At 42.0% G+C, this 16,791-nt stretch overlaps 1 protein-coding gene across 3 annotated transcripts in view; it reads right to left on the bottom strand.

Annotated features, from left to right (window-relative positions):
* The window catches only part of DSP (desmoplakin), a 47,982-nt gene that overhangs the window by 14,012 nt on the left and 17,179 nt on the right, over positions 1–16,791 (bottom strand). For all 3 annotated transcript variants that reach the window (XM_047102714.1, XM_047102715.1, XM_047102716.1), the window contains exons 4-14: positions 15,707–15,881; positions 12,295–12,423; positions 11,071–11,121; positions 9,728–9,889; positions 8,815–8,919; positions 7,422–7,517; positions 6,724–6,849; positions 6,241–6,393; positions 3,747–3,901; positions 1,235–1,361; positions 250–451 (exon numbers count right to left, since the gene is read on the bottom strand). In XM_047102714.1, the coding sequence (XP_046958670.1) occupies positions 250–451; positions 1,235–1,361; positions 3,747–3,901; positions 6,241–6,393; positions 6,724–6,849; positions 7,422–7,517; positions 8,815–8,919; positions 9,728–9,889; positions 11,071–11,121; positions 12,295–12,423; positions 15,707–15,881 (1,481 nt within the window). The remainder of the gene's footprint in view (positions 1–249; positions 452–1,234; positions 1,362–3,746; positions 3,902–6,240; positions 6,394–6,723; positions 6,850–7,421; positions 7,518–8,814; positions 8,920–9,727; positions 9,890–11,070; positions 11,122–12,294; positions 12,424–15,706; positions 15,882–16,791) is intronic.

Raw genomic sequence — 16,791 nt, 5'->3', positions numbered from 1 at the left:
GTCAGAGAAGTCAGAGAATTCCTAGCTAGAAGGGTACTTGTCCTCAAAAAGCATCTGTACTGCCTAAACTGCAGCTCCTTCTTTGATTTGAGTCTGAAAATTTAGTGTATGAGTGACTTTTGATATGTTATTTTTCAAAGTTGATTCTGAAACTATTTTCTGTTAAAGCTGTGTGTGCGGTTTCGTGCAAACTACTTTCTGTTAAAGCTGTGTGTGTGGTTGATAACAAAGAGAATAGACACTCCAAACCTGTCTGGTGCTGGGGGTAGCCGGGGAGCTGTATGACCAGGGTCTGGTAGTGCTTCTGGGCATCTGTGAACTGGGACTGCATTTTCCGCTTGTCATCATCTCCAAACATCTCCGAGCCCTGGCTGTTTCTGATGAACTCTTGGTAATGCAGCTCAAGGTCAGATATTGTCTTCATGTAATCTTCCTGCCGCATGGTTTTCAGCTGGAAGTAAACCAGGCAGGAGTGTTTGATTACCCCCACAGGGTGACCAAGGGGAGTGCCCAGAAACGCCCTATGCTAGAGGGGGCTTAAGGCAATCCTTGTTAAAGACCCGTTAAGATATAAAAGGTCCTGGAGAATTACGAGATTGCTCCTCAGAACCACAGCAGTGGGCTGTCAATTTATTTTTCCTACAGAATTTTATTCTTCAAAGGAAATATTACTCAGAAGTCGCAAATCTAAAGCAGATCACAGCAAAGCTGCTCTGACCACAAAGAGAAAAGGGGGACAAAGGAGATCCCAGACTTACTCATTCTGTACCTCTCTCCTGGCCCTGTTATCCCTAGTGGAACCCCTTAAGCCGGGATTCTTCAGACCACAACTTGAAAACCACTGATCTAGAGGAAGGACTGCTTTGAGTGTTATGCCATGAATTCTGTCCCACCATTCACTTCTGTGATATCCAGTTAATAGTTTATGACCTAGCTTTCCACTGCATCAAAGGACAATAGGATCCAGGATAGTACAGGACCACGTGTCTTTTCCATGGGTACTTCTGGCTTGTCAGGTAACTTCAGTCAGTACTTCTTTTTGTACCAGAGCCAGCCGTGTGCAAATCCCTCCCATCCTACTTGGGATGAGCCTCGCAGGCAGGCTGAGCTGACTCTTCAGATGAGATACGAACAGATTAGCCGCCCTGCTAAAAGGTCAGCCTGGCAGAAGCAAGCACCACAGGGGGCAGCTTGGCGCCTCCTCCAGGCAGCCTGCATGGTCCTCAGGATGTACCTTGGCAATAGTCATGGCCCTGATTTTCTCGATGTCGATCATGCAGTAGTGCCAGGACACCAGGCTCTTCATGTTGATGTACAGCTGGTTCCACAGAGCCAAGATGGCTTCGTAGTATTGTTCGATCCTGGAAGGCACAAGGGGAAAACACACTGGAGCCCGGCTTTCAAACTTCCACCCAAACAGGAAACCTGCTATGCTCACATACTGTGTTAAAACTAAAACAAGAACCAACAGAGTAATAGTTAACGTATACAGTGAATGTATACTTTCCAGACATTCATCATTTCAATGGGTCTGGACTAATTTCCTCCCCCAAAGTTCATTCTCAATGATGCACATCAGTGTAGATAATTCACTTTTGCTCAAAACACACATTTCCTTGTTACTGTGTTGTTTGTCAGCAACTTTTTAATTGACAGAGGTCTAACACCATGCAGGATGGCAGGGAGAAACCGGTGATGGAATGTGGATGGCTACTGCAGCCTGGGAGTGTGTGGGCTCATTATGCTACTTTCCCTATTCTGTGTACAGTTGAAGATTTCCATACTTAAATGTGGAAAAGAATCTGCTGTGGACAATCTGTAAAATGAATGCTCTACTTGTTTGTTGATGAGCAGGTATTCCTAAGAAGGGCATTTTATTTTTGTGGCTACCTGTAAAATTACTGATTGTCTAAGAAGGGAAGAAGAACTTTGAAACAATGCTTCAAGATACATGATAAGAATGGTTTCCTCACAGACATCCAGGTCCAGGAGGCACAGAGAACTCCCATCAAAATCAACAAAAGCAGGCCAACACCAAGACATATTGTAATTAAACTTGCAAAATACAGTGCTAAAAAATCTTAAAAGCAGCAAGACAAAAGAAGTCCTTCACTTACAAGGGAAACCTCATAATGCTAGCTGGAGATTTCTCAACAGAAACTTGACAAGCCAGAAGGGAGTGGCATGATGTATTCAAAATACTGAATAGGAAAAATCTGCAGCCAAGAATACTCTATCCAGCAAGGCTAACATTCTGAATAGAAGGAGACATAAAGAGTTTCCCAGGCAAACAAAAACTAAAGGAGTTCATGACCACTAAACCAGCCCTGCAAGAAATGTTAAAGGGGGCTCTTCGAGTGCAAAGGAGAGACCAAGAGTGACAAAGACAAGAAAAGATCAAAGAAAATCTCCAGGAACAATGGCAAAACAAGTAACACAGTGGGAATAAATAAGTAAATGGACTAAATGCTCTAATCAAAAGACATAGGGTGTCAAAAAGGATAAAAAAAATGACTCATCCATATGCTGCCTACAAGAGATTCATTTTAGACCTAAAGACACCTGCAGATTGAAAGTGAAGGGGTGGAGAAATGTTTATCACACAAAAGAAAGTTGGAGTAGCAATACTTATATTGGACAAATTAGACTTTTGCTTTTGTATCATTTTTATCCTGCTTTGGTATCAGGGTAGTAATGGCCTCATGGAATGATTTTGAATGTATTGCCTCTATTCCATTACTTGTAAGATTTTGATAAAGATCATCATTAATTATATAGTTTTTAATGTTTGGTAGAATTCACCAGCAAAACCATATGGTCTTGGGCTTTTCTGTGCTGGGAGATTTTTGATTTCTAATTGAACTTGAATTCTTGTTATTGGTCTAAGAAGATTTCCTATTTTTTCATTCAAGATCTGAGATTCAATCATGGTAACTTGTGCGTTTTAAGGGATTATCTGGGTTTTTTTCTAAGTTATCTGAATTGTTAACATATAATTGTTTATACTAATCTATTATCACACTATGTATTTCTGTGGTTATATGCTGTACTATTTTCTCTTCCATTTCTCATTTTGGTTTTTGAGTCTTCTCTCTTTTTTTTCTTAGTTAATGTAAAGCATTGCCAATTTGTTTCTTTTTGTGGAAAAACTGGTTATTACTTTCCATGTTCTGTTATTGTTTACTCTGATTTCTATTTTATTTCTTTCTGATTTTCTTTGTTCTTTTTTCTTCCTCTACTAAATTCTAGCTAAGTTTCTTCTTTTTCTAGTTCCTAGTGGTGTCATGTTGTTTATTTGAACTTTCCTAATACAAGCATTTATAACATAAATTTCATTCTAACATCTGCTTTTGCTGCAACCCATACATTTTGAAATATTGTGTTTGCTTTTTCTTTGGTTTCGAGACATATTTTGATTTGCTGTTTGATTTCTCATTTGGCCCATTGCTTGGACAGTTGTGGGTTGCTTAATATTTATATATTAAATATTTAATATTTTTTTAAAAGGATGGCTTTCTCCAGTCCCCCTATACAGTCAGACATTCTTTTTTACCTTCCAATAAAAACTATAGTATCTTCAACATAAAGTTACATGACAATGCAAGGGGACCTTCCTGAGGCTCCGTTTTTCAAAGGAGGGGATTATAGTGAAAAAGGGTGGGTCTACATTTCTTGTATAAGCATTTGCCCCCTATTTCTCCACACTTGCATTCACACTGTGGCCACTAGGAACTTCAACAACTTACTTGCAAGAGAGGTCCACAGCCAGAGGATTCGGAGGGGGTATAATCAGACCAACAGAAGGGACGAGCATGTCCACGCCTCCTGGACCCGTCACATACCACTTGCTGCGCTCATTATTGTCCTTCAGGATACACTCGTCCCCTTTGTGCACGATTTTCTGTAAGGCAAGCGGCCCGGTGTTTTGGCTTTACTCATGAGTACACACATTCTTATCTTTTTTCTCAAAGGGAGAAATAGAGATGAAATATGCAAACTGTTTGGGCTTTTATCTTATTATTTGCCCTTAAATGAAGATGATCTTTACACATCCCATCAATACTGATGCTTTAAATAATACATGTGAGCCTAAAAGGTGTGTATAAAATGAATTAGGTAAAGTAACTTTCCAACGACAGCCTGGGGAATCCATAAGTAAAGTGAGAAATCCTTTTATAAAGCAAAAATTCCCCCCGTGGCTTTTCTATTTTTGTGAGTTCATATTTTATATATTAGATTTGAGTATGTGGGAGTCACCTGTCTCATTCACTTGCTCTTAAAAGTTAGAAATAAAAAAAAAGAAATTCTGAAATTCTTTCCCAGAAAATAACTTTCTAAATTAACTACAACATCTAAATAGCTTACTTTTTTTAAGTTAATTTATTTATTTTGAGAGAGAGGAGGAGAGAGTGCACAGGCATGAACAGGGAAGGGGCAGAGAAAGAGGGAAAGAGAGAATCCCAAGCAGGCTCTGTGCTGTCAGTACAGAGCCCCACATGGGTCTTCATGTCACGAACTGTGAGATCATGACCTGAGCCAAAATCAAGAGTCATATGCTTCACTGACTGAGCCACCCAGCCCTCTGAATAGCTCACTTTCTAAATCAACTCCATAGCTTCTTGAAATGGGTACACTTCAAATAGGACAACTATCTTAATTAGTGAAATGTAATAAGCTTGATATTTATGTATTTCATATCTCTATTTCAACTTGCTTCTCTCCACGCAAGTTCTCTTTTTTTTTTTTAATGTGTATGTATTTTTAAGAGTGCGAGAGAGAGAGATAGAGTGAGATTAGGGGAGAGGCAGAGAGAGAGGGAGACACAGAATCCAAAGCAGGCTCCAGTCTCTGAACTGTCAGCACAGAGCCCGACGTGAGGCCGGAACTCACAAACTGTGAGATCATGACCTGAGCCGAAGTCAGTCACTTAACTGACTGAGCCACCCAAGTACCCCTTACCATGCAAGTTCTTAAAACATTTCCACCTGTTAGAATAAACTCCACCGTTTTATAACATGTATCTAAACAGGTGGTCATATATTTCTTAAATCCTCCATAATTTTTACAGGAAAACAAAGTTGTGTGGGGGCGCCTGGGTGGCTCAGTCAGTTAAGCATCCGACTTCAGCTCAGGTCATGATCTTATGGCTCATGAGTTTGAGCCCTGAGTCAGGCTCTATGTCTTTTGACTCTGTGTCTCTCTCTCTCTGCCCCTCCCCTGCTCCTGCTCTGCCTCTCTCTCTCTCAAAAATAAACATTAAAAAAAATTAGAAAAAAAAAAGAAAAAGAGCTGTGAAAATCACATAAGTAATTAGTAAAAACAAGTCCTCTTTCCATATAAATGCTTGTATTTACCACAGAGCCTGTAGGATTAATACGCTCAATCAATTCATAATGTCTATAACCACATTCACTTCAAACGCAGCATAATGCTCACATTCCCGCTTTCTTTCATGTCAGAAACTTAAAGTTCTTTACAGAAATTTTAAGATTTTAAAATTTAAGATTTAAAGGGTGGGGCATGGGGTGGCTCAGTGCGTTGAGCATCTGACTTCGGCTCACGTCATGATCTCACAGTTCATGGGTTCCAGCCCTACCCTGTGCTGACAGGGCAGAGCCTGCTTGGGACTCTCTCTCTCCCTCTCTCTCTCTCTCTCTCCCTCTCCCTCTCTGTCCCTTCCCCCACTCTCATGCACTGTCTCTCAAAATAAATCAGCTTAAAAAAAAAAGATTTAAAGGGTAATCACAGATGAAGTTCTGCATATTAGAAGAAGAGAAGTATTAATACTTAAAATGAAAAGTTTAAAAATAACTGTTGCCCTGGGCACCTGGATAGCTCAGTCGGTTGGGCATCCGACTCTTGATTTTGGCTCAGGTCATGATCCCAAGGTCATGAGACAGAGCCTCACGTAGAGCTCTGTTGTAACCTCAGAGCCTGCCTGGGATTCTCCCACTCCCTCTTTCTCTCTGCCACCGCCCTCCACTTGCCTCTCTCTGTCTCTCTCAAAATAGATAAATAAACATTTAAAAAATAATCACCACTGTCCTAATTATCAAGAGCTATGATAAGAGTCAGAGTAAAGCTGCTGCAGTTCAACAGTTTGTTGCTCTGTGTATGAAAGCAAGGCATTGACTTGGCTGCCCACTGATACGTGGATTAAACTCTACTCCCTTGATGGCAAAAATCTCTAAGCAAAGAAAGGGAAAACATGTGATTCATTCTGAAGAAGTGAGTGCACACCTGGTCTTGTTTGTAGTCACAGAGAGCCCTGAGAATAATGGGTTTGTTGCTTCTGTAGTCTGGGTTGCGTGGTTTCAGCTGCACAATCTTCTTGGACTTGTTTACCAAGTTCTGGACCTGACGCTTGTATTCCAGGATTTTCTCTCGTTCTTTCTGCAATTGGAAATAAGATTCTACTTTAGCATAGATGCTCAGTGCATTTCAGGTAAGACCTGCAAATGACATTAATATAGCTGCTACGACGTCACAAATTAGGTATTGCTACGGTTGCCTCAGCTACAAAAGGCTGCAGGTTTATCTATCTGCAGGGACGATAGGAACCTTTCATAACAAGCCACTTCAGAAGCTACAGAGCCATGAATGAAGTGGGCAGGAAAGAATATCATTGTGTGAAAAGACTTTGCCAATAGAATTTGAAGTATGCTTTCCAAAGGAATTTTCTTGGTAAGTAATCAGTATTCTGTCTTTGTTTTGCGACGATACCTCCAGCTCCTTGATCTGTTCCAGCAGGCGCTGCAGGGGCATGTTCTTGTCACAGGGGTACTTCTTCCTGATGGAGTCCTGAAGGCCCTTCAAGTAGGCTTCAGTTGACTGGGCTTCTTCAAAAAACTATTAAAGATGAGAGTGATCACATGTTAAGGAAAAGGAACTCAGTAGGCAACTACTATTTCCATTTCAAGGAGTACCTTCCCAGAGTCTATTTAATAGGTGGCTAAAGGAAAAGGTTACAGCAGAAGGTATATTAACCTACGTGACAGCCAGAGACATCTGAGTGACTCATGATCAAGTTGCCAATCTGTGCTCCTTGACACGAAAAGCCAATAAATAGGATTTGTAAAATATTTTGAAGACTGTATTCAGTGCTTCTAGGAGTACATTCAAAAGATAAAGTATTCTGGGGCACCCAGGTGGTTCAGTCGGTTAAGAATCTGACTTCAGCTCAGGTCACGAGCTCGTAGTTCACAAGTTTGAGCCCGGGGTCGGGCTCTGTGCTGACAGCTCAGAGCCTGAAGCCTGCTTCAGATTCTGTGTCTCCCTCTCTCTCTGCCCCTCCCCCACTCATACTCGGTCTCTCTCTCTCTCTCTCTCAAAAATAAATAAAACATCAAAAAAAATTAGAAAAAAAGAAGATAAGGTATTAAGACCTATACGACAATTAAATAACTACTAAGCATAAAAACCTGGAAGTAGGCAGCATTTTCTTTGAGATGAACATCAATGCACTTAGTGATCTGGAGAATCCAGCTCCACTGTGTCTGAAGAGTATCCATATATGCCTGAAACAAGAAACCATCAGCTGTCACATTGCCACTCAGTGACAAGGACACCCATTCTTTGATTGACATGTGAGCCTGAATGAAAGCTACGAAATATGTTCTATCTAATACCAAATCAAGCAAACATTTTTCTAAAAATTGAAAAGAGAAACTTCCCAATGCAGGGGGTGCCTGGGGAACTCAGATGGTTAACTGTCTGATTCTTGGTTTCGACTCAGGTCATGATCTCACAGATTGTGAGGTCTGTGCTGATAGCGCAGAGCCTGCTTGGAATTCTCGCTCTCTGTCCCTCCCCCACTTATGCACGTGCACAGTCTTACTCTCTCAAAAAAAAAAATAAAAAAAATAAAATTTCCCAATAGGGAACTCTTGGTATGGTAGAAATTAAAAACAGTTTTAGCAAATAGATACCATTAGGAGATTAGCCAAAATATTCACTCAAATGGCATAGTTACTGACCAATCAGAATCAGAACAGACACTGGGTGGCACTGGGGCAGGGTCCTTCCACTGCACCCTGTTCCTATACAGCTTCTGGATGATGAGGAAGTCCATGGAACCCATGCAGAGGGCTTGAGGGGTTTAAGGCAGTGACTCTTATCAACTGGTATGAAGAACAGTTTCTAACAACCAGTATGGCCATTACAGTGCTGCTACCAGCTAATGTTGGCCTTTAGCACAGCCCACAGATGGCAGCCTAGGGCAGAGGTCAGCGGCCCGAAGGCTACACTGGACCCACTGCGTGTATTTATAAATAAAGTTTTGTTGGAACACAGTCATGTTCATTCACTTACATGTCGTTATGGTTACTTTCACACAACAATGTCTGCGTTAAGTAATCTCAACAGAAACCAAATGGCCTGCAAGCCTAAAATATTAATTATTTGGTCCTTTCCAGAAAAGCTTGTCAGCCCCGAGTCTAGGGTTTTGATCCCAAAATATGTAAAATAAACTTGTCATGGCTTTACGATACATACGAATCATTCAATCTGTATAGTATTACTTTATAAAAAGTTCCCCTTTACTCTCTATTGAAAATATCTCTTGGGCGCCTGGGTGGCGCAGTCGGTTAAGTGTCCGACTTCAGCCAGGTCACGATCTCACGGTCCGTGGGTTCGAGCCCCGCGTCGGGCTCTGGGCTAATGGCTCAGAGCCTGGAGCCTGTTTCCGATTCTGTGTCTCCCTCTCTCTCTGCCCCTCCCCCGTTCATGCTCTGTCTCTCTCTGTCCCAAAAATAAATAAACGTTGAAAAAAAAAATTAAAAAAAAAAAAAAAAGAAAATATCTCTTGAAGCCTACCTCAATTTTGTCTGAAGCTGGATGCTGATTGAGGACAAGTTGGTCACTTTCTTGTTTAAGCTTATTGAGCTCTTTTTCCTTAACTTCCAGTTGGCTCATGCGTATCTGTAAACGAAAGAAAAACAAATCCATCAGAGCAAAGTCACCATTAGCCGGCCATCACTTCTACTGGTTTTAGCGAAAATTAGAATACAAAACTGCATTCTGGAAATGAACAATGTCAAACAGTCGAATTATGGTGTCCTCAAGAATCATAGCATTTTAAAGACCAGAAAGGGGGGCGCCTGGGTGGCTCAGTCTGTTGGGCGGCCGACTTCGGCTCAGGTCACGATCTCGAGGTCCGTGAGTTGGAGCCCCGCGTCAGGCTCTGGGCTGATGGCTCGAAGCCTGGAGCCTGTTTCCGATTCTGTGTCTCCCTCTCTCTCTGCCCCTCCCCCGTTCATACTCTGTCTCTCTCTGTCTCAAAAATGAATAAAACGTTAAAAAAATTTTTTTTAAAAATAAAAATAAATAAATAAATAAAGACCAGAAAGGATGTTTGAGATCATCTAGTACATGGCAGATGTCACACTGGAGACATGTCTTGTCCCAATCCACACAGGCAAAGGGACAGCAACAACTAATGGTGAGATTTCCTAATCCTAGGTTTGAATCCACCATCCTACTGGGCTACACACACTTTGGGATATCCAAATGCATAACTCTGACTCTTATCTACTGTCTTCCAGGATGGTAAGCAATGCATTGCCCCTCTAGAGTCACTGAGAAGTTTCCAGAAAGGAACGGCTTGTCATGACCATTTCAACTGAGGCAGAATTCCACATAGCTGATTAAATTATTGAGGCCTTTGTCCCCATGTCAGGGCCCTGTCAGGCAAGAGCCTCGCATCTACAACTCCGAGGGGCAAGCTTACAGAGAAGGCCTCCTGCTTCTGGGCGATGTTGGTGTTCCGGTCGCTCCAGTCATAGAGCAGTTCCTCCTCCTCACAGTCATTGATCCACATGATCTCTCGGGACGTGGCCTGGATGATGTTCTGCAGCTGTCGCAGGTGATCCATCCTCTCAAAGGATGCTTTCTGCAAGGCAAGTTCAAAAGCAGCATTAGGATAACAGTATGCACCTTACTGGTGTTCTCTGCAGTTTCCATAGATAAATCTGTGTGGTCCCTTTTATTTAAAAAAAAAATTTTTTTTTTTAATAGACAAATACAGGGGCACCTGGGTGGCTCAGTCAGTTAAGCATCTGCCTTCAGCTCAGATCATGATCTCACAGTTCGTGAGTTCGAGCCCTGTGTCAGGCTCTGTGCTGACAGCTTGGAGCCTGGAGCCTGCTTCGGATTCTGTGTCTCCCTCTCTCTCTCTGCCCCTCCCCCACTCATGCTATGTCTCTCTCACTCTCTCGAAAGTAAACATTAATTAAAAAATAAATAAATAAATAAATTACATGAATCGGTAAAATCTTCCCTGACCACCTAGAATGTAAAAAAAAAAAAAAAAAAAATCCATCCAAACTTATGATCAACAAGGGAGCAATTTTAGATTCAGTGGAATAGCCTAACCCAAAAGGGTCTTGATTCAGACACTGATGTTTGGTTTCGAGAATTAGTTTTAGACTACAAAGGGAAAAACGGATGCTTAGAAAGATAAGCCAAGTTTTTCCTGCCCTCTGCCGCACCCCAAAATTTCAAGGTGCCATCAGTCATGCCCCGGATCTAATAGGACAACTGTGTCCTACATTGTGTCCCACTAGCCACATTATTTTAAAAGGATCACTGCCAACAAGAAAATATTGAGGACGTGAAGCCAGGGTGTCACAAGTAGGTGAAAAAAATGGCAACCGTTCTTCTTACCAGTCAAGTGAATTGATTTCACGTTTGTCATAAAATGGTGATGACGGTCTAATCACTCTCTATCTAGGGAAAACAAGTCTTATTTTTGTTTATACTTCATAAAAAGGCTGCAATTGACCAATGGAAAAGCTTTATTTCTTTAACGCCAAGTATTTAATCTGTGTTATATACGTGACCCTCAACTTGCAAATAAACAGAATATCGGTGAATACTGTCTTCAGAAAAAAAGTCTTCTAACTTCACTTCTGAAGGAACCCCAGCAGTGGAAATGCAGTTAGCATCTACAAGCCCCTAACTATTACTTCCGGGTACTTCCTGGGTTATTAGGTGCTGCCGCCCAGGCTGTTCTCCACTTTTGTGGAACTGAACTGAACTGAATGCAGAGATGTCAGAAATAAGTCTGCTTACCAGCAGGTTTTCATACTCCTCCTCCAACTGGTAGATCGCAGATTTCTCCCGCTAGAAAAAGACAAACAGCGAGCAAGTAGTTAATTCCCCTCGTGGGTTTGTACAAAAAGAGCAGCCCTTCTAAACCTCCTTTTTGTCAGATATTGACTTCAGATCCCTCAGTAGAAAGACATATTTGCTCTAGAAAATCTCAGAAAAATCTCTCAGTAAAAATCCTTTTACTCATAGGGATCTTTTCCCTCACTGGCTTTTTTTTTTTTTTTTTTTTTTTTTGAGAGACACACAGAGAGAGAGAAAGAGAGAATAAGCAGGGGAGAGACAGAGAAAGAGAGAGAGAAAGAGAGAGAGAGAATCCCAAGAAGGCTCCATGCTCCATGCAGAGCCTGATGCAGGGCTTGAACTCACAAACCATGAGATCACGAGCCAAAATCAAGAGTCAGACACTCAACCAACTGAGCCACCCAGGCGCCCCCTTACTGTGCTTTTGTTGCTATCACCACAAAAGGTTGATCACTTAAAGACTCACATGTTAATTCATGTGTTAAGTTTCACAAGACAACTTAGGACTCTCTAGACCTTAGAGAAAAAAGGGAGAAATTTGGTGAGATATTCAGGTAGACAAAAGTAAGGGAGGAAAAAAGGCAGAAGTGAGGATGAGTATCTCTGGTCTAAGTAAAAAAGTGAGGGCTTTAAAAGCAGGAGATCTGGTCAGGGGGATCCAAGTACTTAAAATCGAGTGATTATTTCATCCTGTATTTCTTGAGCCAGATGCAAGTCAGTCCTTTGACAAAGGAAAAGTGTCAGGAAGAGACACGATTTCCCTTATTAGAAATCCATTGAATTACCACATAGGAAAGGATTTTCCAAGCACACAAATTTTATAATTGTAGCTCTTTCTCTATTTAAGAGATGCTCTGCTTTCTAAAAACAAACAAACAAAAAACCCTACCACCCTCAAATACCCTATTCTACAAACTGTGCCCAAATGCATGTGTGTCCACCTTTCGCCTTCTGTTTACCTCCCCCTCGAGTGTTAACACAGTCTCTAGCAGGTCTATTTGAGCCCGCTTCCCCATTTATGAAATGGGATTTTTAGAAATTTCCAGTCTGTTATGGAAGAAATCTTAGGCTAATGTTTCAGACAAAAATGCCCGGGATCGAGAAATTCCACAATCCCTCCATATACTTTTCTAAGATTCTAAAAATGAAAACATCTCAAAGTACCAGGTCAGCCTTAATTTTGTCCAGCTGCCAGCGATAGTCCCCAATGGCGTTGTGGATGCTCCTGTGGCTGTTGATGTGTTGCTCCACGGAGGCCAGGTCCACGCCCCAGGCCACCATATCCATCTCCGCCTGCCAAGGGAAAGAGTGTGCCCTTCATTTCCAATCCTTTCCATTAGATTCACCTTAGCCCCAGCAACAGGGGTCAGAGTATCAAGGGACAGCCATAGCTTCCATTCAGATAAACATGAAGATGTAAATATTCATTGTTCTTGAACCCCCCCCCCCTGCCAAAAACTGTAAAGGCTTGGAATTCCTGAACAGCAAACAGGGCTTGCCCAATACTTCCCACAACTTGTTCAACCCCAGCTCGACACGGCTGAGGAGACATGATGCAGGAAGGAGACCCTTGAAAGCTAGATTATGTCCTCTAACGAAAAAAATATCTACCTGTGCACATGCAAGTGGCATGTAACTGTATAGTATGTGTATGATATATTAGAAAATACTGATAGAAGTTCCTATATTCAGTCATTTTATTTTTTTTAATATTTATTTGTTTTGAGGTGCAGGAAGGGGCAGAGAGAGAGGGAAAGACAGAATCCCAAGAAGGCACTGCATTGTCATTGAAGTGAAGTGAAGTGAAGCCTGACATGGGACCCGATCTCACGAACGGTGATATCATGACTGGAGCTGAAATCGAGTCGGGCCCTCAACTGACTGAGCCACCCAGGTGCCCCTATATTCATTTTAAAATGTGCACCAGAAATAGCTCATTAAGGTCAGTCATGTACTACTTCCCAAGCTAAACGGCTGACCTCAAAGTATTTTTCACTGTTCATTTCTTTAAATTATCGCGATTTGTGTTAATTGTTGACTCTTTAAACTTGGCATTTACCATTACCTTTCAGGATGCAAAACTCCCTATGGCCCACTTCAAAGAGAAGTTACTATAGCACATACTCAAAGTCTCATGTTAGCTCTTTAAGAATTAAACCTGACTTTCTAATTTGAGTCCCCACTACTTCAAATTTAAGAATGCCACATAATAAGAAACAAGCGTACTATTCCACAAGTTTCATACTGAGGCAGGTCTATTATCTCATGTTTCTTTTGCACAAGCTCATGTAAATTTTCAAATCACCTGTGTCATCTCTTACACACGCCAAGGGCAAACATCCCAGTCTGGTATTGCAGCAAGAACATAACATGCATTGTTCTAAGCCACATCCATGTTCTAATACACTTGGCAAGCCTTCAGAAAGGGAAGCCATTTCAGTCAGATTGCTGAAAGTTACCGGGGACTTTGACCTTTCTCTCCCTTGCTCTTTTCGGCTTTCGAGCAGAAACAGGTGAGTGCACTAGGAAGTTAATAGGATGACCAGGCTCCCGTGCACGCCCCTCATTACCAGCCAGGTGTATAGTATCTGAGCAGCCCATCAGCACAGACACAAATCAGGGAAACAACAAAAACCTGGCACAGGAGATGTGTGACTGCTTACTGATCATGTGGCTGGGGACACTGCTGCTCCCTTATCAGCTAGCTGGGCCTGTGGCCCAGTCTCCTGGGAGTGAGAAAGAATGCAGGCTGTGCTTGGGGGAAGAGGGATAAGAGGAAAAGGGCCCCGAGAGAATCCCAGAGCAAACCCTCAGTAAGTGATAAAACGACTTCTAGTTCCTTTCAAACCATGGGGGCCAGCTGATCTGAACTGCATTGCTCATCAATGGCACCTATTAAAACAACACACCCCCACCATGACAGAAAAGTGAGCCCACGGGACGATGCCATTTTCCAAACTTAAAAATGTTGAGCCTTTGCTACAAAGGATTCTTGCCAAGCTACACCCAACATGAATACAGAAAATGACCGGTGATGAGCTGTCATTTTATATAACTGTCATACTGACTAAGGAGGAATTAGGCGATGGGATGTTTTCACACCAAACAAGTAACTTGGCTCAAAGGTTGTCTCACCTAACATCACTTATGATGTAGCTCAAGCCCCACCGGCTCTGCCAAGCAAGCCTTCCTTTGAGGGCTCCATTCCACAGGGACTGGAGCACCACCCCTCCCCCAGCCCTATCTGACCAGGATTTTATTACAGCTCAAACACAGCAATTAACCCCACACTGTTCTGGACAGAAATCTGGCATTTGGGTGTACATGTCTTGTTTTCTTCAATAACATTCATTTCCAGGACTATGAAACATAATTTTGAACACACCCTTTCTGGTATGGTGCCAATAGATATAAAAAAGCTCAAGGAATGTGTGTTCAAAGATGAGAAGAGAATCTGAAAACATGCAAAAAGGACTCTTATTTATGTTTCTGGGATTATAACTGACTTTTCTCCTCTATAAGCCCCACCTTCTATAATAGTATTATATAGTCTTTATAACAAGTAGGAGAAAAGCTTAATTGAATGAATGAATGTACAGACCCGTAAATCCTCACCACTTAGGTAAAAACATATACAAAAAATGTTAAGTGGTTGAGAAACTTTGAACCCACTGCTCAATTGGTCCAACAACAAACAACAAAACCAGTATTTCTTACAACCACAACCACATGGCATAACAAACGATGTCTGCACAACTTATCATTCTATCGTATCCACCTTCTCGAGAGAAGGGTGGGTTATTAGCATCAGGTTTTTCATTATAAAATCCCATCTACATGATTATGATATATTTCTAATGCCACCTGTTCATTAAAGGGCCTAATGACCACATAAAACAACAAAACAATAATTAGCATTGGAAAACACTTTGTAGAAACTGCAGTTGTAGGGAAAGGCTCAGCATATACTTTGGTTGCCATTATTTTACTCCCCTCCCACACCCATGACGTAATGATTGCACAAGGCAACTGATACTTCAAAAGTATAAGGTAAGCAACCGATGAGCCCAAACCAGAATATCCAGTTTTACTGTTTCCAGCTCCTCCAATTTAACATTTTAAATAAACCTCTACAAGATTTTTTTTAAGTACCTATCAGTAACACAGATGAGGTCACTTACCACCTTACCACTGCTCAAGTAGAAAGAACAATGACCCATGAACTCCAACACATTTTCAGGTTGGGAATGGTAAGAGCTAGATATTCAAAATCTACTTATTAAATTATACCTGTTAAATGTTACCTGTATGATAAATTAGGACCATAAAACAATGAGGCTGATTCCCTAAGCCACAGAAGAGAAGAAAAAAAAAACGCTGAAGTTTTATTTCAAAAAAGAAGCATTCAATTTAAATTGTATATCAGGAAAATACGGAAAACAGCAAGTTTCTACTGCCAACTGAGGTCCCAGACCACTCTGTGGCCAGACCACTGGGGCCGACCCTGCCATGTTCTATACACCTGACACCCAGGTGTGGAACACTCCAAAACCAACCGTGTCTGGAAGTTGCTTACCCTCTGCTGCCTCATCCACCCCAGACATTCGCTGGTGAGGCGTTTGGTGAATTCATCCCACCCGGAGCCACTCTGACAGGTGTACCCTCCACCACCTTTGGAGCTGGCCCTTCGGACTCGAGGGACGCTAATGGCTTTATAAAGGGCTCGCATTTGCTCCTGGAGCTGAAGCAGTCTGAAAGGAAAGGAAAACAATTACACTGTGGCAGGAAAACAGCCTATGAAGACATGTTCTGTACAAAAGTCCCCCCTTCTGAGTCTCCTTTGTGTTAGCACGGAGGTCACAAATGTCTTATTTAAAGAATTCTTTTCTTTTTTTTTAAGTTTATTTATTTTGAGAGCAAAAGAGACAGGGTGAGTAGGGGAGGGGCAGAGAGAGAGAGGGAGAGAGAGAATCCCAAGCAGGCTCTGCACTCCCAGCGCAGAACCTGATGGAGGGCTCGAACCCATGAAGGTGCAAGATCGTGACCTGAGCCGAAACCAAGAGCCAGTTTAACCAACTGAGCTACCCAGGTGCCCCTGAAGATTTCTTTTCTTTACCACATGACTGGAATCTCAATCACATACAAGAACCTCAATATTATGATGCTCAGAGTCTGAAACATCACAGAAAGTGTTGCTGGCTTTGCCTAACCCGGTAGCACCCACTGCTTCCCCCCAAGTTTCACCCTGGGAATTTGCCTCATGCCATGGGCCCCAAGTACCATGACAGCAAAATCAAGACCACCCATCTCTGCTCTGAACTGCTTTTTCAACTCTACACGCCTCAGTTCTGTATGCATCAAACAGGGCTTGCCTTGGTATTAGACTCTTAAAAGTCAAATGCTGTGCCCAAGGTTTTCGCTGCCCTCTAAAAAATGGAGGTACACGTAACATCTCATAACAAACTCAACCCCTCAATCAATACAAGCCCACTCCTTCGGGCACCTCTGTTTAATTCTTTTCATGGCCGCTTTGTGATTCCACATAAGAGGAAGGTAGAATAGAATCACTATATAGCTACTGTATATAGTAGCTGCACAAACACCAAGCGTGCCCAGCCTTTCCTCCGGAATGGCTGTGGTTCCTTCAAGGGAAGACCTGGG

This window comes from Lynx rufus, unplaced genomic scaffold (assembly GCF_022079265.1).
Source record: "Lynx rufus isolate CCGP_SWC_20201006 ecotype Redwood Valley unplaced genomic scaffold, mLynRuf1.p SCAF_6, whole genome shotgun sequence".
Taxonomy (NCBI): domain Eukaryota; kingdom Metazoa; phylum Chordata; class Mammalia; order Carnivora; family Felidae; genus Lynx; species Lynx rufus.
This window is presented reverse-complemented; position numbering and strand designations above follow the sequence as displayed.